The following is a 24299-nucleotide window of genomic DNA, read 5'->3' on the forward strand; positions in this document are numbered from 1 at the left end:
TGGGTGGTCTTCTTCTCGAATATGGCGAGCATGTTGTTGGTGGCGATATAGCATAACGTCATCGACGTGATTCTGGGTTTAACATGGGTGCCCATATCATTTTTTTTGTGCCCAATAAGATATTTTTTAAGGCTCAATGGTTGAAGAACAAGGAATCTAGCAAGGAGGAAGCTATGGGCATAGTCAATGATGGCGACGCAAAAAACTACTGTTAAGTTACCTGTCACAGTACCTATCACAATACCCGTCACAAAACAAGGTTAGTGTGGTTGGTAGTGTGAGTATCAGTTTACCTGTCACATTACCCGTCACAGTACCTGTCACAGTACCTGTCACAGCACAAAGTTTAGCAAATACTGTGATAGGTAGTGTGATAGGCAATGTGATAGCTAGTGTGATCTGATTGGCGGTGTCTGTACTACTACATAAAGTGTCAATATGTATTAGTTCAAGATCACAAAAGTTTGTTATTTATAGTCATTTTCTTCTTCTTCATCATCATCTAATTTTTCTTTTTTCTTTTCACAACATAGTTACACAAAAAGGTGTGATAGTTAGTGTGATAGGTATTGTGACAAGAGTTGTGACAGGTAGTGTGACATCGGTTGTGATATGTAGTGTGACATGGGGTGTGACAGCGAGTGTGATAGGTAGTGTGACAAAGGTTGTGAAAATGAGTGTGACAGGGAGTGTGATAGGTAGTATAACAGTGTGTGATAGCTAGTGTGACATCGGGTGTGACTGGGGTTGTGACATATAGTGTGACATGTAATGTGACATATGTTGTGACAGTGAGTGTGACAGTTAGTGTAAATAGATAGTGTGACAGTGAGTGTGATAGCGGTTGTGACAGTATGTGTGACAGTTAGTGTAAGAAGTAGTGTGACGAATGTATGTGACAGTAGTTGTGACAGTATGTGTGAAAGTATGTGTGACATGCCGAGTGAAAAATGTGGAAATATGCGAAAGTTTGTTAAAATTCAAATGAGATTGGTATAAATATGCTCATAATGAAGAGAATAGCTAGAATTAAGGAACCTTGAGCTTCGGTTTCGCCGGGATTGCTTGGAGCACCGCCATCGATGACGACAACCCTTTGCGATGTTGCGCCTTGTACGGTTGGTCGATTTAGAGTGAGTAGTATATGAAATGAAAAAAAGGGAGCAAGATCTTTCTAACGGTACCAATTTCGTCAAAATCTTTTGCCGGACGGGAAAATTATGGCCGAAATTAGAAAAAAAGAAGGAAAAAAAAGAAAAATAGTGAGAAATGACAAAATAATCCAGAAAATATTTTGAAAGTGACTTTTTTTTAAAATTTTGTTAATATTTTTCTAATTTTCACTTAAATGTGATGAAAATTTTATAATTAATTTATAAATAATTACCTTTTCATAGGAGAGAAAGATGATACATTTTTATAATTTGCCATTTAAAAAAATGTTACACTAGACCCTACTTTTTTACTTGGATGGAGTCGAATCACACTTTCGAGTATTACTTTCATTCCTTTTTTAACTTCAATTGAGTCAGATCACATTGATGTGAGTCACTATTGTCATAGAGAAGGATCTTTATCAACTCAAGTCAGTTCCAAAAGAAAGTGACTAAACCTTTCCACGGGTGTGGCTTCCTTAGTTAACAAGATTTCCGTACTAAACAAAGAAAGAAAGAGCCGAGAATGAGAAATGTTCCGTGTGTTTGGATCAAGAAATTATAAAATTTATATAGTTTATAAATGATGACATCTTAAAATCCATCAATTTTAAATTTGTTAATTTTGAATTATACTGTTTGATTATATTTAGGTGGAATTTGAAATTTGTTATATAGATTATAAAAGTAATACTGGAAATGAATAAATTAAAGAGACAAAATATAAAAAAATATATTTTTGAAAATATAATTAAACAATGGAAATGAATTTACAAATGATACATATTTTGTTTTTGTGGAGAATTTAAGGATGAATCTATTAATTTTCATTATTATTATTTTTTGAAGACTGTGCGGCCAACCTCAAGCATTTTTTTTCATAAGAATTATAGAATTTTCAATTCATAATTGCCAAATCAGGAAATTATCTTTTTGAATTATAAAATCTCCACTTTTTAACACTATTTCTTTAAGAGAAGACAAAGGAATGGGTCACACGCAGCTCACGTGCGACGAGTTTTCTTCGCCGCGTGAAACTGAGCCAATCCCCGTTGGACCGGTGAAGACCCAGACCCAAAAATCCCAACTACTCCTCCAACCGGCTATACCCGGTTTCCCCATTTTTCTTACATTCAGATTCGTCCTTTTTCTTTCCCCTTCCCCTTTTTCCTTCAGTTTTCAAATTCTTCTTCTTCTTCTCCTCGTTCTTCTTCTTCTCTCTCTATAAAATGAAATCAAAAACCCACAGCACCGATATCGGATACTGATTCAACTCGTCGTCAACTCGCCCCGCTAGGGTTGCGCATTCACTCCTCGTTTCTCCAATCCGGTACGTCTTTTCTCTCTGCGCTCCACTTTTCGATTTCCGCTGAGAAATGAGTAGTAAGCTTAGGGATACCGATCTCGTTTGTTCGTCGCCGGTGTTAGGGTTTCACATTTCAGAGGCTTAGCTCGGATTAGCTTATACTGTTTCTATTAGCGATCAATTTAGCTTGGATTAAACTTTCTGTTTTAGATATAGTTGTTGTATATTGTTATAGTGAGTATTCAGTTAATCTAGCTGTAGATAGAGCCTTTGTGAAGTTGAAATTTCGATTATTTTGGTAGCTGTTTATGTTTCATTATCGAAAATTGAGTCAGTAAATGGCTGTGATGTTAGAACCTGTGCCATTGGGCTTTGGAACTATTGGATTGTTATGGTCTGACCATCGGCATGTGAGTTTGTTGAGATTGTGTTGTTTTTTTTTGTTTTTTGTTTTTTTTTGCAGAAAATGGCTCGAGTGGAGGAGCGATGGGAGCGGTTAGTCCGTGCAGTGTTGAGGAGGGAGAGGATGGGGCCGGATTTATACGAGAGGCATGGTACAGGCATTGCCGGAAATGTACCGTCTTCTCTTGCGAATAATAGGGATATTGATGAGATTCTCCGAGCTGCTGATGAAATCCAAGATGAAGATCCCAATATCTCTAGAATATGTATGTTACTCTTTGCTCTTCTTCTTCTTCTTCTTCTTCCGTGTTGTTTTATTTCAAATTTTCTCCAGTAGTTGTGATAAGCTGTGATTTACGCCTGCAAGTTCCTAGCCATATACATTATATTGTATGTACAAAAAATCTGAATCGAAGATAAATGCATATTTCTGTCCTGTGTGAAGTCTAAGTCCACCCTCACGTTTTCATGAACAAATTTCTGTGTCGTTTCAATGAGACACTCCATGTACGTTTCTAAATTGCAAAGCACCAAGGTGTAGTAAACTTTTAAGGTTAGATAACTGAAAATATGCACCTGTCAATAAGGATCAGTTACCTTGCTGAACCAAAATACTTCTAATAAGTAGCAGTTTAAGTATAAAACCTATGACGGGATGGACTGGAATATGATTTTCTTTCTTGGGACTTGGGGAGCATACTGTGTAAACTCATAAGCTCAATTAGGTTGGCAGTGGAGAATCGGCAATCAAGTTGTAATTGGTCTTCTTTCTGGGCATCTGGATCAGTTGCCTGTAGGGTTGAAAGTGTTATTAATTCATATTTCTCTTTGAGTGAAAATCTTCTTATCTTCACCAGAAGCTATATTTGTTTAGATAAAAATATAATCTGATCGTTTTAAAAGGGAAGTGAAAAAGAAATTGTTGAAATTCAGTTTTTCCTGTATATTTAGGTGTTGAGATATGAGTGAATCTTGTGGATTATATCAATTCCATGGACACATTCCAATTCCATGTTTCAATGGTAACTTTGCACAATGGTTTGCCTGCAGTATGTGAGCATGGTTATTCGCTGGCCCAAAATCTAGACCCAAACAGTGAAGGAAGGGGAGTACTACAGTTCAAAACTGGATTGATGTCTGTAATTAAGGTACATTCTTATGTACAATACTTCAATAATAATTCAGATTGTCCATGCTGCATCATATATGCATTTATTTATCTATTTTTGTAGTTTGTACCGGTCTCGTATAGGTATCGTCACTGCTCTTTGGTTACTTGATTGCTTAATATGAGGGACTATTGTTCAAACATGTTCACTCGGGGGTCTGAAGCTTGAACACTTGAAAAGCTTCTTTGTTACCACATACCACATCTGTGGCAAGAGATGCACTAATAACTCATTATGTTTAAATAATTATATGATTCCCATGTTAAGTTGTTTGTTTGAATCCAACTTCATAATTTGTCATTTGTGAATAAATTATGAATTAGTTAGGATGGGGAAAATATTGGTAGTTATATTGTTTGCTTGATTACAAATTAGATTGTATATTGTTCAAATTGCTTTATTGCTGTTCTCTCTCTCTCTCTCTCTCTCTCTCTCTCCAAAGATTCTTTTATTTTACTTTTACATGCTTATTTTTTGTAATTTAGCTGGTGTGGGAGGTATCATATTTCCATTTGGATTTGACTTGATTTGTTGTGTCCATTTGAGCAAATGTCCAGCAAAAGTTAGCAAGGAGGGATGGAGCAACCATAGATAGAAGCCAGGACATTGTTCGCTTACAAGAGTTCTATAAACTGTATAGACAGAAGAATAATGTTGAACAGTTGCGTGAGGAAGAAACAAAGTTGAGGGAGTCTGGCGTTTTCAGTGGAAACCTGGGCGAGTAAGTTCCTCCAGTTATAGCTTTTCTTTTTGCTCGGTACAGTGTAATGTCTTACTATTACATTAGATTTTGGATTTTTAATGCTTTTGACACAATTTTCTCCTACCTTGTAATGTCCCCATTGTTGGTTGATGAGGTTTTGGTGTTTTACAGACTCTGGGTTTTTCCTGTCAGATTTTATTATCTCTCAGATGTTGAAAGAATAATTTTGTTTCATAAAGTTTCAAATGTTCTTATTGTTTTTCGTTTTACTTTTAAATCAGGCTGGAAAGGAAAACAGTAAAGAGGAAAAGAGTATTTGCGACTCTGAGAATTCTGGGCACAGTTTTGGCGCAGCTGACAGAGGACATTCCGGAAGAGGTTGGTTGTATAGCACTGTTAATTCTATCATGCAAAGAACCATCCTCTGTGTAAATAAGAATTGAATATTCTATACCTGATCTCTGGATTCATGTGTGAAGCCTAGTTGTCTCACTTGATCTATTAAAGACCTGAGATCACACTTTTGCTGAACTCTAATGTATCATATAAGCACAGTTGGCCAAATTTTCATGCTCTTCTTAAGTTTGGCTAAATTCGAACTTAGGACTTATATGTCTAGCTTCTTGTCTAGTTTTTGATTAGTATGCTTTCCTTCTTTTAAGAAATTGCAAAAGATGTTCTGGTACAATATATGATATAATAACTCCTGTCTGTGATCAACCTTGTTTTGCTAAATGGTATAACTACACACATTGGTATCTTTTGCTATAATATAGTCTATCTTCATCACAGCTCAAGCGGGTGATGGAGTCAGATGCTGCAATGACTGAGGACCTGATTGCATACAATATTATTCCGCTGGATGCTCCTAGCATTACAAATGTTATCATGTCCTTGACTGAGGTTTGTTATTTCCTTTGGGTCAGTTAAAGGCTTGGTATTTATGCACACTCTAATTCAAGAATTCATGATTAGGTTCAAGCAGCAGTTTCTGCGTTGAAGTACTTCAGGGGACTACCAAAGTTACCCACAGATTTTCCAATTCCTGCTACACGAGAGCCTGACATGCTTGATTTCCTGCATTATGTATTTGGATTTCAGGTATATACCGATCACACTTTCCTCGAGTTTGTATGTTTTTTGTGACTGTAAGTTTCAATTTTCTACCAAGCTTTCAAGTTGGGTTTTGCATCATCTGTACTCTTCTATAAGACTACCATGACGTTTGATAATTATATTTTATGTTGTCTGAGTTGTCTAAATTATTCAATTCTTAGGAAGATGTTAGATTTGTCAGCTCTGTACTCTTTTGCCTGCTTTTCGGTGATATTAATTTGGATGTTTGATAAGGACAGGCCTCACTAGTTTTCTTATGAAAAAGTTAGTGCATTTTCTTCAAAGATTGTGTCAAATTAATTATTAGTTCATCGGAGAGTACTATGCTTTACAATCTCTTTGATGTCATTAATTTTTAGTGGTTTTATGATCCTTGTTCTATGCAGAAAGACAATGTTTCTAACCAGCGTGAGCATATTGTTCATCTCCTTGCAAATGAGCAATCACGGTTTCGTATTTCTGAAGAAACTGTACCTGTATGTCTCTCATTAATATTCCATGTTTATTGATATAGTTAACTGAGAAGTACATGATGGAGTGCATCGTTGTATTCTACCATTGAACATATGTTTTTTCATATATTTAGTGGCAGTGGAAGTAACAGATGGGGAAGGATGGTGGGTATCATTTGTGAATCTTATTTTTGTTATCAAATATCCATGATTTTAATGCTGGCCTAGACACTATTTCAACCAAATTATAGTATAAGAGCTACCTAGTTGTCTATTACCTATGCTAAAATGATAGATATAAGTTCTTCATGTTTTTCAGTCACATGACATGATTATACTGCACATCATAATTTTGAAAACAAGATATTTTGTGGACAAGTTTTTCTTTGATGTTTTGCGGACAGTTACGCTGAATGAAATTTACAACACATATGATTCACGATGCTTAAACAAAAAGTTGCACATCATATATTTAGTCTGAAGTCTATAAGAACTTATTGCACTTATTCACAAGGAATCCAGTTATTTCATTACAAGGGCCACATGTTATTGAAGATTTGTTGTAATGTTTTGGTTTTCTGTTACAATTGTGACTTTTTTCCTTGTATTTTGCAGATATTGGATGAGGCTGCGGTGCAAAATGTATTTTTAAAGTCTCTAGACAACTATATCAAGTGGTGTAGCTACTTGTGCATCCAGCCAGTTTGGAGCAAGTAGGGACCTCTAGATCTTATTTCATTTCCTTTGTAACAATGATATTTTGATATCTTATATCTATTAAATGTTGGGAGTTGACGGTAGTGACTAATGGATACAGTCAATTTTGTGCAGTTTGGAGTCAGTTAGCAAAGAAAAAAAGCTGCTGTTTGCTTCCATGTACTGTTTGATCTGGGGTGAAGCAGCCAATGTTAGATTTCTTCCAGAATGCTTGTGCTACATATTTCATCATGTAAGTGAACCTTCTATTGGATAACTGGAATTGATCTATTATTTTTGATTTACTGCTCCCTAGTAGTGTTTCCTTCTGCAGAGTTTGTGGTTTTACATGGTGAAGTCAATGAATCACTATGATTGTTTGATATTCAAAGAACATGAGTTTCAATATATTGTCACTATGTTTCCTGGTGAATTTGCAGCAACTGTGATGGAATGGAACAATTAAAAAGTAGGGCTTCCACGTGTTGTGTGACTGAAATTTACGTTTTCTCCTCGATTTTGAAGTAATATAGGGATTTATGTATTCATGAGACTTCTGTTGATTGTGAAACAATTGTTTGTCCTTTTGATCTTAAATGCTTCCCTCATACCTCTGATGTTGTCCGGTTGGTTGTTTTGTCCAACCTATAATGTCTCTTCTTATTCTTATGATCATTAATATGATCAGTTAACAACCATTATTATACTATCCATGCGACTATTTTGCAGTACTTCCTTTTAACTTTGTATATAATATGCAGATGGCAAGGGAAATGGATGAAATTTTGAGGCAGCAGATTGCACAGCCAGCCAACAGTTGTAACTCTGAAAATGGAGTTTCTTTCCTGGATCAAGTTATATATCCTCTGTTTGAGATTGTGTCTGCGGTATGTATTGGTTGCCTTTTATTATTTTAACAGTAATAAGCTATAGCTGCCTTTTATTATTTTACCTGAAAATGCGATACGGATGTTCAATGGCATGTACTGCTATAGGTTATTACTGTTTGTTCCTTTTCTGCTTGCTGGTTAGTTTGGATTGTTGCCGAGACGATACATGTCTCTTCTTCCTACTGGTGTAGGAAGTAGATCTTTATAATTCTGACAAGTACACACCTAATTTTTCCTCCAAATAAATATGAGCTTTTATGCTTCGACTATCATGTTGTTTACTTTTCTGTGTCCTGATTATTGCCACATACGCCTTTTATTATTTTAGTGCATCCAAGTTATGCTTCTTGTTCATGTTTTCCTTGTTGTCATATCCATTCTCTTACTACATATTTCTTTCTTTTTTCATGGATGATATTCTAAGAATGTCAATCAAATGGACTCCTCCCCCCCCTGAGTTTGCGATGCTGCTTCTGTATAATTTATACTTGCTAATAGATAGTTTCTTGCAGTTAATTTCTTTTCTTAGTTATATTTATATGAAACATAAGTTCCTTTCTTCGCATGGCCCACTTAAAAAATAATATATGATTTGCCTCCTGGAACTCTAAGAGCTGCCCTTATTTTTCCTGAGTAAGCAGGTCTTAGTTATGAATTATTAATAGTGAATCATGAAGAAGGGGGGGGGGGTCATGTCTTTTCGTGGATGTTTTAGCTACAAAATGGTATTGTGAAAGCTGCTTCTAATATAAGATGGGTGCACAGGAAGCTGGAAATAATGAAAATGGACGAGCACCACATTCTGCTTGGCGGAATTATGATGATTTCAACGAGTACTTCTGGTAATATATCTGTAAGAGTGATGTGTAAATGTAAATTTAGATCTTAAAGCTGATCACCTATTCTTTTCAGGTCACTCCGTTGTTTTGAACTCAGTTGGCCCTGGCGGAAAGGTTCATCATTTTTTCAGAAGCCAACACCAAGGTCAAAGGTTGTCTTCTTTCAAAGCAAAGATGTAAACTTAGTTGCGTCTTATTGCTTTCTGCATTATTAGTTCCAGGTTGTATATTTTTTCCTACACAATAGTGTTACCAACTGTTGTCTACAGTACATATGTTCTGTATCAAACATTATTTTTGTCAATCTATAGTTCTATACCGTGGTGAAGCTGGATATCTATTGGGCATGTTACAAGATCTTTCAAAATTTGGTTTTAATTTTATTGTCAAAAGGCTAAACTATAAATTGTTTTATACTTAATTGAGTAATTTTTTAAAGAATAGATTTTGTATCGCCACGTGAAACCAAGATTTTTACATGGATGAAAATATTGACACGTAATCAATATACTTCATGTTATTTGTTGCAGAATATTCTTATATCAGGCAGAAGTCAACATCGAGGAAAAACTTCATTTGTTGAGCACAGAACATTTTTCCATCTGTATCATAGTTTCCACCGTCTGTGGATATTCCTTGTGGTGATGTTTCAGGTTTGGATTTCTAATATAATGCTCAGTTTTGATGAGGTTTATTTCTTGTTTAATATATTGTCTGTTTTGGTTGCCTTCCTATTCTTTTTTCTGCTTCCTATCCAGAGAAAAGGATAGTAAAGTACAGAACCTTTGAAGAATAGTTCCTGTTTCTCCTCTCCGAAATTAACTTTTGTCTATGTCTAGTAACTGCAATTTCCCTTTTGGTTCTCGGCTATGGTCTTCATGCTCTAGAGTTCTTCTTTTCTTTGTTCAATCTTTCCTTTGCCTACAATATTGGGTTTATTTATATATTTTGTGATATTATAATCCCAATAGATATTGAAGTTTATATTCCTTGACCTCCACGACCCATATATCTTTTTATTAAGATATTCTATACCTGTTAACTTTCAGGGACTTACGATCATTGCATTCAATAATGAAAGTTTTGATGCAAAATGTATTAGAGAAGTTCTCAGTCTTGGTCCGACATTTCTTGGAATGAAATTTCTCGAGAGTATGTTTCTTTACTGCTTAAAAACTTGCTATGTATGTTTTATTTATCATATAAGAATCTGTTATTTGTTTAGTTGTCTGCCACTACTGTAATTTATTTACTAGCTGAGAAAATGCATCTTTATGTAGGTGTTCTTGATGTTCTTATGATGTATGGCGCATATTCTACAACACGGAGCCTAGCAGTTTCTCGAATTTTTCTCCGATTCATTTGGTTTGGCAGTGCATCAGTGGTCATATCTTTTCTTTATGTGTAATTTCCTGATTACTCTTTTACATTTTTGAGATAACTTTATCATCTGCGTGTTTAGTTTATTATTTCTGTTTTCTGATGCTGCTAAACAGAGGTAACATATCTGTCTGTGCCATAATGCAGGAAAGCTCTCCAGGAAGAGAGTAAACAAAATGGAAACCCTATTATGTACAGATTGTATCTGATGATTGTCGGCATATATGCTGGTATCCAGTTCTTCATTAGTTTTTTCATGCGGATACCAGCTTGCCATAGTCTGACTAATCAATGCGATCACTTGTCTCTTATTCGCTTTGTCAAGTGGATGCGCCAGGTTTTATTCCAATTAGTTTCCATTCTAGTTAATCATTATATCATTGTTTCCTATCTCTGCTTTATTGAACAATTTAAAATTGTTGCTTATGTGCATTTTCAAGGAACGGTACTATGTTGGACGGGGCATGTATGAGAGGACTACTGATTTCATCAAGTATTCGCTAAACTCTGTTTTATATTTTGTTTCTTTTTGTCAGTTTCTGCAACTATATACATACTGAACACTAGCAGATTGTTTCTGTATCTCTACTGTTATTTTTTTTTCTTGTGCTATTGGAAATGACACCCATATTTTTGATAAGAAATCATAGGTTGTGGCAATACCACCGTAGTAGTTACTCAATCTAATCATCTATCTAGCCATGATCTCTTGTATCATTTAAATCTATGGACAATTTAAGGTAGGAAAATGTTAATATAATGATCATTTACCTGCTGATGTCCATGTGACGGGCCATTTTTGAAGAGAGACACCTCGTTAAAAAAGTAGATTACGTGAACAATTTTTCAGCTGATGTCTATTATGTGTTCACTTCTTTATTTTTCGTATTAATGAAAAATACTGTGGCTAGTCAGCTGTCATTTCTAGTTTTACATATTTTAATTAAGGATTGGAAATTGATGCTTAAAAATTAACCAACTTGAAGTTGCTCTAGTTCCTTTTATTTACTTTTGTGGGTATTTTATTTTGTTGCAGGTACATGTTTTTCTGGCTTGTGATTTTGAGTGGAAAGTTTGCATTTGCATACTTCCTACAGGTTTGTCATGTGGATTTATTCATCGTGAATGTTCTTTAGTTGATTTATTCACCGTAAATGTAATCTCATTCTCTCCATCTTGTATATTTTCTTAGATCAAGCCGTTGGTGGCACCAACCAAGATTATAGTGACCACTAATGCCATAACATACACTTGGCATGATTTGGTTTCTGGGAGTAAGTAACCATCCTATCATCACCCGAAATACTTTCAATATGGGTGAGGGGGGGGGGGGGGGACTAGGCTAGATGACGGATTTGATTCCCCTCTAATGTACCACAAAAAACCTTCACTAACAGAGATGTTTATACAAGTGCTCATCTATTTTAGGGATATTCATAGGTAAATTCGTATAAACCCTTATATTGCTATAGCTGTTTGAAACGGGAAAGAAGACCAGTTTTGAGGGTTATTTCTTTTAGTTTATAATTTTTTGTTTATTTAGTGGCAAGCAAGGGGGCATGGTCAATGAACTATAATTATGCGTAACCATGCCTATTTTTCTCAATTGTTTATCATAATGATGATATATATTTTTTTATGCGATTGTCTGAAGTTCCTTTGACTCTTGCATTCAAATGTAAAGTTAGGAAAATAATAGGGTTTATAAATTCCCAAATCCTTTGGGTTGTCCTGTGTGTGTAATTTTATTCATAATTAAAGAACACAATTCTTCCTGAATGCTGCTTTTAACTGTTGAATTGTTTCGTGCTTGCAGACAACTATAATGCTCTGACAATTGCTGCTTTATGGGCTCCTGTGGTAGTTGTAAGTTGAATATTCTTTGTTGTTTGTATACTTATAGTTAGTATCTACAATGATTCTTTTTCCTTGGTTGGAACAAGGTCGTTGGATATAAATTATTATTCTTGCTTCAGTTTAAAACTAAAATGTTATCACTCATGCTGGGAATTAGAAGTGGAATACATATCTCTTTTGCGGGTCCATGTTTCCTTCCTTTCTATTTCCTTTATTCTCGTTCATTCTGATTTATTTATTTATTTATTTATTTATTCTCTTTTCAGATTTATCTTTTAGATCTCCATGTATTTTACACCCTTGTATCTGCTGTGTGGGGATTCTTGCTTGGTGCAAGAGATCGACTTGGAGAGGTCAGTTAAAATTATTGCTTGTCTTTGTCCATTAATTTTACTTGAAGGTTTTCACTAGCTCAATAATAGCACCAGTCACTTGATTATGTGTGTATTTTTTTGTATATATTTTTCTGTTCTTTAGATACATCTAACTGTTTTGTTCGTACTTATTTATTATTATTTCCAGATTAGATCATTGGAAGCACTTCATAAACTATTTGAGCAGTTTCCTGGCGCTTTTATGGACACTCTTCATATCCGCATGCCTAACAGGTTATATGAACACATTTTCATTCATATGATTGTCTATCATAGTATCATATAATACCATGAGTAAATCACTCTATTAAATCTCGTCTGACTGTTTGTATTTTTGGCAGGGCTTACCATCAGTCTTCCAGCGAGGTGAGTCGGTAAAAGGGATTGCATCTTTTAATAAATTGAAAATATCGAGTTCCTTGCTTAGCTGAAATAAAGTATTTATATTCAACAAAAGAAATTAAACTATTTAAGTCTCCTGTGATATTGCTTACTTTTAATTTGAATGTTTTATTTGGCTGTAATTTCCTACATTTGTTACTACACTTAATAATTGATTTGGTCTTGTTCGAGTCATGCTCATTGTAGTTTGTCTCTTCTAATGTTATTTTACCTCATTTTTCTTTCTTATCTTCGTAAGTTTTGTTCTGTTATAGATAGTTCTTTGGTAAAATTAAGCATCTATTGCTGATACTGGTCTGGTGCTATGTGTATACATACATATATATATATTTATTTATTTATTCTTACATGATTGATTTGCATGTGGTGAAATCTGGTTCTGAGTGAAGCTCTTATTTTTATGCTCATTTGTTTTCTTTACTTATTGTTTAGTTCTGGTACATTTCTTTTTGGTACATTTCTTTAATTTGCCGTGCGTTTTCAGGATATTGAGAAGAACAAGGTTGATGCTAGTCGATTTTCTCCCTTTTGGAATGAGATCATAAATAATCTAAGGGAAGAAGATTACATCACCGACCTGTGAGTGTTGAAATCATTCCATCTAATTTTGTTTTTTTTTTGTCTATGTTTCCGCAACCAGTCAATCAATTGTTTCCTTTTTCTATGTTCCCAGAGAAATGGAGCTGCTTGTAATGCCTAAAAACTCTGGAAGTCTTCCTTTAGTTCAGTGGCCTCTTTTCCTTCTTGCTAGCAAGGTTAGTTTTCTATCAATTACTCGAGCAATTTTATATTCTCAAATTAAATTTTGTTAATCTTATAAATCGGATCATCACTAATTAAAATTAATTTTGTAGATATTTATTGCCAAAGATATTGCTCTCGAGAGCAGGGATTCACAAGATGACCTTTGGGAAAGAATTTCTAGAGATGACTATATGAAGTATGCTGTACAGGATTGCTTCCATACCATTAAGCTTATCCTAAGTGAAATATTGGAGGGTGAAGGAAAGTTGTGGTAAGTTTGCGTTCGAAGATACAAATGCAATGTAGCCTCCCATATGCATAAGGAGCTGACGTTGAAGTCGGTGAAAACAAATCTTACTGTTGCTATCTTCCTGTGTTGTCAGGGTTGAAAGGTTATATGACGATGTTCAAGCAAGCATAACAAAGAAAAGTATCCAGATTGACTTTCAATTGGACAAGCTACCTCTTGTGATATCAAGAATTACTGCATTAATGGGCATTCTGGTTTGTATTTATTGGATCCTTAATTTTCTTGTGTTTTTCATTATTGGGTATGTATTGTCTCTTGTTGATGCCTTTACCTACTGCTTTCTTTGTATTTGCTCGTTTTTGGTCAATTAATACAATTTATTTGGTTGAATTTTATGACATCTTTGTCCGAGTCCACTTCTTTCATATTTGTGAGGAATACCACTTTTCCATATTTTAAGGTCAACATAAACAATTTTTTAATGGTTTTGGAGTTAAATGGTATGCTTTATAATCTTTTTTTTTACTGAATATATGGAATTGAATATGTAGCCTCATAGCACTAATCCACGTGTTAATGTCAACATAAAATTTTTTTTCTTAATGGTGTTGGAGTTAGATGATATACTTTATATAATCTTTTTTACTGAATATATGGAATTCAATACTGAAGCTGGCTGCAGCTTAGTTATCTGGCTCTGTGTCTCCATAGGCTAGTTTTGTCCTGCTGATGTTTTATTGTTCCCTGTTCTTTATCTGTTGTGTACTTCTTTCCCTCAAAGCCATGAAAAAAATAAAGGAAACAATCTGTGTCCTCAGACTGCTACCTTTTTGTCTAGTGCCTTTTATCTATCAATTAATGATGTTTCTTTTCCTTCAAATATCTATATGTATATATAATTAATAATGATAGTGATGATAATTTTAGTAATGGTAATAGTAATAATTACATTTTTGTCATGTGTTCTGATGTATATTGTTTTGAAGGTTTTTTATGTCTTACTAGACCATTTAATGTAGCACAGTCAAACATACCCGCTTTTTGTTCACTTTCTGATGTTCTATTTTTGTGTACAGAAAAAAGGGGAATCATCTGAACTGGTGAACGGTGCTGTTAAGGCTGTTCAAGATCTTTATGACATTGTGCGCCATGATGTCCTTTCTATTAACATGAGGTCAGTTATACTTTTCTTAATGTGCCAGTATTTGCAAAGAGAAGTCGTAGGACAAAGCTTTAATTAATGGCAACTTTTAGGGAACACTATGAAACATGGAATTTGTTATCAAAAGCAAGGACAGAAGGTCGGTTGTTTGCGAAGTTGAAGTGGCCTAAGGATCCTTCTTTGGTATGTTTGAGAAGTCTCTTTTCTTGTTCCTTTATATCTTTGGTTCAGACATATTTCTTTGTACGAGGTTATAAATTACGGATGACATGCAGATAGCACAAATCAAAAGAGTGTATTCACTGTTGACCATTCAAGAATCGGCAGCCAATGTCCCTCGGAATCTGGAGGCCAGACGTAGGCTGCAGTTCTTTACAAACTCTCTTTTCATGGAGATGCCCGAAGCAAAGCCAGTCCGTGAAATGTTGTCCTTCAGGTAATATATTATCATTTTTTTTGTTTGTTAAATTTATTTGCATTTGGCATACCTGTCTGCCTCATCTATTTTTTTCGTGTATGCAGTGTTTTTACTCCATATTATGCTGAGACTGTCCTCTATAGTATTGCTGAACTCCAGAAGAAGAATGAAGATGGGATATCATTATTGTTTTACCTTCAAAAGATTTACCCAGGTATATTTTCTTCTTTCTCTAATTAGGTGCCAACATGGTCGGTAACACAAAGATGATAAAGTGATCTGGGGTTCACATCCAAAACCAATTGGCAATGGATGGAATGGCCCAAACCCTTATAAACCCATAGACTAGGTCCCAATTCCCAATGTGGGATGTATATTCTCAACAAAAGAATAACAAATCAGCGGAGCCCAGAAATCAATCCAATAAAATTTGAATTTTGGTTATACTGTTTTTACCCCCAAAACATTGCATTTCTTTTCTTTTAATAATTATTCTTGCCTATAGTATTCACATTGTTCATTTTTCATGGCTGTGGCAGATGAGTGGAAGAACTTCCTTTCACGGATTGGCCGTGACGAAAATGCGCATGACTCTGAACTTTTTGATAATCCCTCTGATATCCTTGAGCTTCGGTTTTGGGCATCCTACCGAGGGCAAACATTGGCCAGAACTGGTAAGCACTATTCCCATGACAATATGTTTTCTGTGCACACATTCTTTTTACTTGGTTAATTTGCTTATTTTGTACTTCATATCTTAACAGTTCCTTGCTTGTATTAGCTGTGTAATGGACTTATTCTCCTTTTTATCATAAGTAGTATTTTCCATGATACTGGTGGCTTGTATTGACAATTTGACATGGATTATGTTGTTTATCAGATACCTTTGCCTTATAATTCCATATGTAATGTTACTATGATACTTATTAGTACAGTACCATAATTGATTGAACTTTCTAGAACTTGACATCTTTTGTGGTGGAGTAGGATATTTGGTACCAGGGAAAAATAAGTGCTTGTACTTGCATTCTTGTTTGTTTAATTCTTCCCCTTTATCCTCTGAAAATTCTAGGGCTAATGATTTCCACACTAATTACATAATATGCTGGTAAAGTTAAGAATTCCAAACGCTTTTCAAATGTTCATGTTATTAAAATAAGGCCGCCCCCTTAAAAATTTTATGTTTGAGACATGCAGTTCGTGGGATGATGTATTATAGGAAGGCTCTTATGCTTCAGACCTATTTGGAAAGATTGAAATCTGGAGGTAGGCAACTCTTTACTCTTATGTCTGATGACAATTGCCAATTATCAATTCACTCTAAATCGTGAAATATTGGGAATCCAATTGTGTCTACAGTATCAGATGTCGAGGCTGCAATTCCTAGTGGTGATGCGGCTGAAACTCGAGCATTTGAGTTATCTCCTGAAGCACGAGCACAAGCAGACCTGAAGTTTACATATGTTGTTACATGTCAAATATATGGAAAACAGAAAGAAGGGCAAAAACCTGAGGCCGCTGATATAGCACTGCTTATGCAAAGGTGAGTTTTTGCACAGAACTAATTCTTCATCGTTAAAAGGGATATTCTTGTTTGGTGGTCATATTGTAGTTATGCATATGTGGTCACTGGCTATCTACAGTACGTGGTTTGTGAATTTAACCCCATGCTTAGTTTTTTTTTCCTGTAAAATCTAATAACATAGATTACTAGGTATGAAACATTAAAGTACCTATGGTTTTAGAGACATCACCACCAGATGCTCAAATCCATTGGTCACATCAAGATGTGTTGATCACTCTCAGATTGGAGAAGTTTTCTCTGCTATGTGTTTGAGAGGTTTCTCTATCATTAGATACAACACATTAGGTAGAATATTGTCCTACCATTTTCTTTTTCCCTTTTGTGGCTAAAGCATGAATTTTTGTTTGCTTCGGGGGCTGAGTTTACACGAAAGACAAGACAGAACTCTTTTTAAAATGAAAGTATAAGTGGGAATCTGATTTATATAAAAGTTTAATGGGTGGACTGATATTAATTCATACTTTTATTCTCCTCAACATCAACATATAACATCTATACCTCGCTTGTCCCACATCTAATTGTTTTGTTTGCTTTATTATTAGAAATGAGGCTCTTCGAGTTGCTTATATCGATGAGGTTGAGACTTTGAAGGATGGTAAAGTGAACAGAGAGTTCTATTCAAAACTTGTAAAAGCGGATATCAATGGCAAGGACAAGGTATAACTTCGTTCTTGTTCACAAAGTTGTATGCAGTTGTTTTTTAGTTCAATCATATCTAGAATAATTTTTCAAGGAGATTGTTTATGATCACTCGGTCTGTAGTTTCTATGCATGTGTTTTAGCTAGGTTCTGTTTTCTTGTTCATGGTGAAGTAAAACTTTTTTCAAAACTTTTGTATCTCTTAAGTGAAACATAATTCGCTGCATGTATATATTTTTGTCCAGCTTTTGTTAAATTTATCTTTGTTCGTTGGTGGACTTCTCATGTAGTCTTTTTTATTATTAAAGTAAATTCTCTCAACCTAAAAAGAAGCGCCAAGAACGTTCTTATTTTTATTTTCATTACTATTTTATGGTACATTTTGTGGTATGCTTTATGTTGTTAATTATTGATATTAGTGCTTTTATAGTGCATCACCTCTCTACTGTTGTTATTCTAATTGTTTCTGGCGCTTATTAACTTCTGTTGTACAGGAAATCTACTCTATAAAGCTGCCTGGAAATCCAAAAATAGGGGAAGGGAAACCGGAAAATCAGAATCATGCAATTGTATTTACTCGTGGAAATGCTATCCAAACTATTGACATGAATCAGGTGATTGATTATATAATTTTATTGTGTCTACTATAGATTGTGACTGACCAAAGTTTACATGCATGTCTCATTGGGAGCTCGCATCGAGCTTCCTGAAATAATTTCATTATTGTTACACCATATCTTCTTACTTCCGTAAATGTTATATTTCCACCTTCCGACCTTTTACAGTGTCATTATTCTTTTGGACAGGATAACTATTTTGAGGAAGCTTTGAAAATGAGAAATTTACTGGAGGAATTCCACCGTGATCATGGTATTCGTCGTCCTACGATTCTCGGTGTCAGGGAACATGTCTTCACGGGCAGGTACATTTGTATGTATAGTTGCATATATCTTGAAGGATGATTGCAGGTATTGTTCAAGTTACAATGTGGAAATTTTGCAGTGTTTCTTCTCTTGCGTCATTCATGTGCAATCAGGAAACAAGCTTTGTAACTTTAGCTCAGCGGGTTCTTGCAAATCCTTTGAAGTAAGTCCATTTTAGTGATGCCAAGTTACAGATTAGTATCTTATTATTTTTATGTTATTAAGGTCCAGTTACTTGAAACTGATCCAGAGCAATTACAGGGTCCGCATGCATTATGGTCATCCTGATGTGTTTGATAGAGTTTTCCACATAACACGAGGTGGTATCAGCAAGGCTTCTCGTGTGATTAACATTAGTGAAGATATTTTTGCAGGTTTGGTTCTTTTTCGATAAAAGGTGCCATCGATTTTGTAATTAATTTCTTTTAATAATGTCTTTGGGCTGCTCATAGAATTCTGAATTCTGGAAACTTTTTTCTCCTTGAGTCTGGGTCTAGTTTGTTGATACTTCTGGAGGAGTGTTTAAGATTGGAAGAAATCTTGAAAAAACATAGGTGTCAATAGGATTATTAATCTTGCTTTCAAAGGATTCAACTCAATTTTAGTTGGTATTATTATGCAGGCTTCAACTCAACTTTACGACAAGGAAATGTGACTCACCATGAGTATATTCAGGTAACTTGTCACTTTCTTTATATATGACATAAATCGGTATTGGGACTATCTAATAGCGCTTTACAGGTTGGCAAAGGGCGGGATGTTGGGCTCAACCAAATTGCTGTATTTGAGGGGAAAGTTTCTGGTGGCAATGGAGAACAGGTTCTGAGTCGTGATGTATACAGGCTTGGGCAGCAGTTTGATTTCTTCCGCATGCTGTCATTTTATTTTACCACTGTTGGCTACTACTTCTGTACAATGGTAAAGTTTCATCTTTGTGGTTGGAACATCTCAAATTTAGTCTAATTCAGTCGGAGCATGCTATCAGATATGTTCCTAACCACAAGTCAATAGTCATTGTTTTAAAATGCGAAAGCTAAAACGATTATGGACAAGATGAGGCACAAGCCTCCACTCATTGAGAGTACCGTTATGGATGTGGATCTATTGCAATTAAATTGATATTAAGATGAGTAAAAGAAAGAGGAACACCCTTTAAAAAAAGAGAAGAATATAAAGCTTGAGAAAAAGCAAACTCGAAAGTCCGTCAAGCTGAAGTTTCAGCTCATTCTAAAAAAGAATTACTTGCCTACTCTTCCGAATGTGGTTGGGATATTTTTTTTGGTCTTACTGCTTAGTGTATCACAAGGGTTTAGTAAGGCAAAGTAGCTATAGAACTGGTCTCATTGACATGAATTTTATTTAACAAATCTTCGTTCTTTTTGTATTATGCAGTTAACGGTTCTGATGGTTTACATTTTCCTCTATGGGAAAACATATTTGGTAAGGTCATTTTATGTTGATCTTGTTTTATGCCATGCATTTACAATTGCTAAACTGCTAGCACTAAGTATGGTGCAAAAATGTTATCTTTACTCTTGTGAATATGATTGAGAATTTGTATTTATATGTACCTATCATCAGTAGTGAGGTAATGCATTCAGGATTAGGTTTATGTGGATTAATGTATCGTTTTTTGTCACATATATGTATATTACTTGGGTTAATTGTACAATCTCTTAGCTTCAGTTGTTAAGGTAGATAAGGGGCTGCGTGTGTGGTTATGCTTTGATTAACCTATGTGCTTTCGTGTGTGCGTCTGTGAGTGTGATGATGCTCATATAAATTATTCTCAATCTCACATGGATTGACACGTTTATATCTCAGGCATTATCTGGGGTTGGTGAGTCCTTGCAAAATGTAGCTGAGGTAACCAAGAATACCGCACTAACTGCTGCTCTGAATACACAATTTCTCCTTCAAATTGGTATATTTACTGCGGTCCCAATGATTTTAGGCTTCATCTTGGAACAGGGTTTCCTCCGGGTAATTATGCGTTTCTCTTTTTAACTTTTACTCATTATCTTTGATGAATTTTGATTCTGAACGAAAACAATTGTTTAGCATTACATGATCCATACACCTAGCTATAGTACTCAAAGTACTTCTAAAAACATAATAGCAAATACTGTTTATTTACTTAGTTTAGACTTTAGAACCTCCTGGTTTTTATCTGGGTCTTGAAAACTTTTCTTTCATTCGTTTGAGACTTTTCCTAGTTTTGTCAGTTCAGGCATATGTTCTTGAGTGGTATGCTCATGGATATATTCTTTACCGGAGTCTTGGGCAGCTTGTTTTAATTTCTCATAGATGTTGAGCGTTTAATTATTTCATACTCTAGTATTGTACATAACACACATCATAGATGTTGAGCGTTTAATTATTTCATACTCTAGTATTGTACATAACACATAATTCAGCTTCTTCCAAGGTAGCTGGAGCCTTCCATGGAGCAATGCTCTTCCTTGGTTGAACGCCACAATTTCCCTTCTTTATCTTACTCTGTATTTTGGGTTCTTACTAACTAGTCAAAGGAAGATCTTTGTCTCATCATTACTTTTTAAGTCTAATTTTTCCATTGATTTTTCTGCAGGCCATAGTAACTTTCCTCACAATGCAGTTGCAACTCTGTTCTGTGTTCTTCACATTCTCTTTGGGAACCAAAACACATTATTTTGGCCGGACAATTCTCCATGGTGGTGCAAAGGTAAGTTTTTAACTTTTGTTCTGGTTTGAAATCAATTGATCTATACCATATTCAATTGTGCTTATTTTTCATTAGTATCAAGCAACGGGAAGGGGATTTGTAGTCCGTCATATCAAGTTCACAGAGAATTACAGGCTTTACTCCCGCAGTCATTTTATCAAAGGGTATCATATCTGTTCCCGCTCTTCACTCTTTTCTTTTTGACTAGTTGCACTATAAATTGGTGATAGATGAAAATTTATATTGCTAAAGCATCTAGAAAGGCTTGGGGCTGAGCCTTCCAGCTAGGCTTCGTCCCAAAAAGCATTTGGGGAGTTCTAGTTTGGATGTAATAAAATTTGGGAGAGCTGTTAGGATATTTTCGATATGTTACTTTCAGGTTTGGTATGTACTGATCATTTATCTTCCTTTTGCAGGTTGGAAGTAGTTCTTTTGTTGGTTGTTTACCTTGCTTATGGATATGATGATGGTGGTGCTCTATCATACATACTTCTTACAATGACGAGTTGGTTTATGGCTCTTTCTTGGCTTTTTGCTCCCTATTTATTCAACCCATCTGGGTTTGAGTGGCAGAAGTAAGTCTTTCCGTTTCTTCTTTTGACCAAAACAAAAATTGATCCACTGAAGTGACAATATTATTTCCTTTCAGGGTAGTGGAGGATTTCCGAGATTGGACAAATTGGCTTCTTTATAGAGGTGGAATTGGAGTTAAGGGTGAAGAAAGCTGGGAGGCTTGGTGGGAGGAAGAACTGGTAATACTTCTGATTACTTCAAATTGCTTTACTGGACCAAATGAAAATAACTGTTTTAGGAAACTTTTTGGATGTCGGTTTTTAACATAAATCTGTGTGTAGTGTTGTATAGTATGATATTCTGAGTTATATGTGAAAGGAAATAGCTTGCCTGACACACCAGCAGTTGGCATATACTTGATGGTGGGAATTGGGTTATAGTCCGTAATGAGTTGTAACTACCTGATTGTATAATATGATATTCTGAGTTATATGTGAAAGGAAATAGCTTGCCTGACACACCAGCAGTTGGCATATACTTGATGGTGGGAATTGGGTTATAGTCCGCAATGAGTTGAAACTACCTGATTTAAACAGATGCCCAGTTTTCTAATATTGAGTGGGATTGTTAGGGTGAAATTAGTGCACATCTATTGGATGAGATTGATCTATAACTTCCTTTGCTTACACCGTTACAAAAGCATATGCAATGGTTAACTGTTTTCCGAAAGCATATGCAAAATAACTAATTATCCTTTAAAATATTAAAATCTTGGGGTTGCGGTGCATTTTCTATCTCTAATTTTTCAAATGTGTTATGACGCTGTAATTTTGTGTTGGGAGGCTGCTGTAATATTGTGTTCTTTCTATCCTGTTTTGCTGGTATATCAATGCATCTACTTTCTATATAGAAAGGATAAATACAGGGACATACACTCTCTAGTGTATATGTCAGATCATTATGAAGCTCTCAGGGAGGCTTATGGTCTTTTTTATGTCTTATATGCATGAATACATCATATTCTGATTATAATTTAAGATTTGAGGATTTCTCTTCTTTCTTTTTTGTCTTAGATATTGTCCATGTTTCAGTCACGTGCCATTGAAATCTAATGCGTTTGTACCAACATACAATACGCACTCACACAAACAGACACACAACAAACACATTTTCTTCTTTCTACATCCAAGCTATATCTGATCCTGTGTTTATATTCGTGGGTGTCTGTCTGCAGTCGCATATTAGAACCTTTGGAGGAAGGATTGCAGAGACAATTTTGAGTCTAAGATTCTTTATCTTCCAGTATGGAATTGTCTACCGACTAGATGTGAAGGGATCCGATACATCACTGACGGTAATCCTTCTTTCTTATGTGTGTTAACCTTGGCTACCATTGGGAAATTATGAACTGGTGAAGCGCATATTTTAGCTTTTTCTTTTGTTATCTCTGTAGAGTTCAGCAATTTTTAGGTCTTGTTCAATTTCTCTATTTTGTCTTTGCCAAATTTTGTTATGTAATTTTGACCGAACATGTTGTGTTACTGTAGGTGTATGGCCTCTCATGGATTGTATTTGCAGTGCTTATTATTCTTTTCAAGGTGAAAAATATGAAATAAATAGTACTATATACTTCAGCTGATAGTATGGGATGTTACTCTAGTATATTTTATTAAACGTAAACTTTCTATGGTTTGACAGGTATTCACCTTCAGCCAGAAGATATCCGTCAACTTCCAGCTTCTGTTGCGCTTCATTCAAGGTGTCTCCTTCATGTTGGCACTAGCGGGTGTAGCAGTTGCAATCAAATTTACAGATCTGACAATTGCAGACGTTTTTGCTTCCATTTTAGCGTTTGTACCCACTGGGTGGGGAATTCTTTCTGTAAGTCTTCACTTCAATTTTCTCCTGTTTCTTATTCTACCATCACTATTTGGTTACGTGTTTGTTACATATACTCTCCCCCTTTTGTGCCCCCAGATTTGCATAGCTTGGAAACCGTTGATGAAGAAACTGGGCTTGTGGAAATCCATCCGTTCCATTGCCCTTCTTTATGATGCTGGGATGGGTATGGTTATATTCATTCCCGTTGCACTGTCGTCATGGTTCCCATTTGTATCAACGTTTCAAACTCGGCTCATGTTCAACCAGGCTTTCAGTCGAGGGTTGGAAATCTCTGTACTACTCGCTGGAAACAACCCCAATTCTGGATTATAGTCTCAGTGCTTTCCTAGCTTAGGTTAGGGCTAGAGTGCCATTTATTTTTTTTTTTCAAATTGCTTACTAATCAATGAATGTAGTTGGAATCAAGAGCTCTGAACCATTGTAAATAGTCATGTATATCGTTTATGTTATCTCCGTTGGTGTAGTTCCTGTATTTCCATGCTGAATAAACCTTTGTTGCTGCCTAGTTTTCATTTCTGCAGTTATCATAACAAGATGTTGAAGTTGAGTTTCTCGTGATGGATGATATTGATGGGGTTGGAAAAGTAGGACCGAACACCTGATATGCCACATAAAAACCAGTGGCCACTGAAGCTTTATATATTTGAATTTTTCTGGATAGATTGCCACACAAGTAAGTATTCAGTCCTAGATCGTCAAGTTAGATTGCCATGTTCATA

The 24299-nt window shown here is 35.3% G+C and overlaps 1 protein-coding gene across 1 annotated transcript; it reads left to right on the forward strand.

Moving 5' to 3' along the window:
* The first annotated feature begins 2338 nt into the window (after positions 1-2338).
* On the forward strand, positions 2339-24084 carry LOC126789330 (callose synthase 9). The gene is made up of 52 exons (XM_050515467.1): positions 2339-2484; positions 2924-3128; positions 3913-4010; positions 4589-4752; positions 5016-5112; positions 5527-5637; positions 5710-5835; positions 6237-6326; positions 6918-7015; positions 7134-7251; positions 7760-7885; positions 8654-8730; positions 8801-8879; positions 9258-9380; positions 9777-9879; positions 10008-10131; positions 10255-10444; positions 10548-10600; positions 11144-11204; positions 11300-11381; positions 11924-11973; positions 12231-12317; positions 12487-12572; positions 12680-12704; positions 13225-13319; positions 13414-13495; positions 13595-13755; positions 13868-13988; positions 14811-14908; positions 14989-15079; positions 15172-15332; positions 15419-15528; positions 15854-15988; positions 16512-16580; positions 16674-16857; positions 17442-17556; positions 18033-18152; positions 18345-18460; positions 18541-18624; positions 18723-18835; positions 19084-19136; positions 19203-19379; positions 19854-19901; positions 20286-20444; positions 21052-21165; positions 21241-21329; positions 21582-21740; positions 21815-21917; positions 22913-23032; positions 23226-23276; positions 23377-23559; positions 23656-24084. The coding sequence occupies exons 2-52, from the start codon at positions 2927-2929 to the stop codon at positions 23890-23892; spliced, it is 5718 nt and encodes a 1905-aa protein (XP_050371424.1). The 5' UTR covers positions 2339-2484; positions 2924-2926; the 3' UTR covers positions 23893-24084.
* Positions 24085-24299: the final 215 nt, after the last annotated feature.

The sequence above is a fragment of the Argentina anserina genome, chromosome 3 (genome assembly GCF_933775445.1).
Source record: "Argentina anserina chromosome 3, drPotAnse1.1, whole genome shotgun sequence".
In the NCBI taxonomy this organism is placed as follows: Eukaryota; Viridiplantae; Streptophyta; class Magnoliopsida; order Rosales; family Rosaceae; genus Argentina; species Argentina anserina.

Coding starts and splice junctions, on each gene's coding strand:
- LOC126789330 (XM_050515467.1), top strand. CDS start 2,927: ATGGCTCGAGTGGAGGAGCGATGGGAGCGGTTAGTCCGTGCAGTGTTG. Junction 12,573..12,679: donor CATATCCGCATGCCTAACAG/GTTATATGAACA, acceptor TATTTTTGGCAG/GGCTTACCATCAGTCTTCCA. Junction 17,557..18,032: donor ATATCAATGGCAAGGACAAG/GTATAACTTCGT, acceptor TCTGTTGTACAG/GAAATCTACTCTATAAAGCT.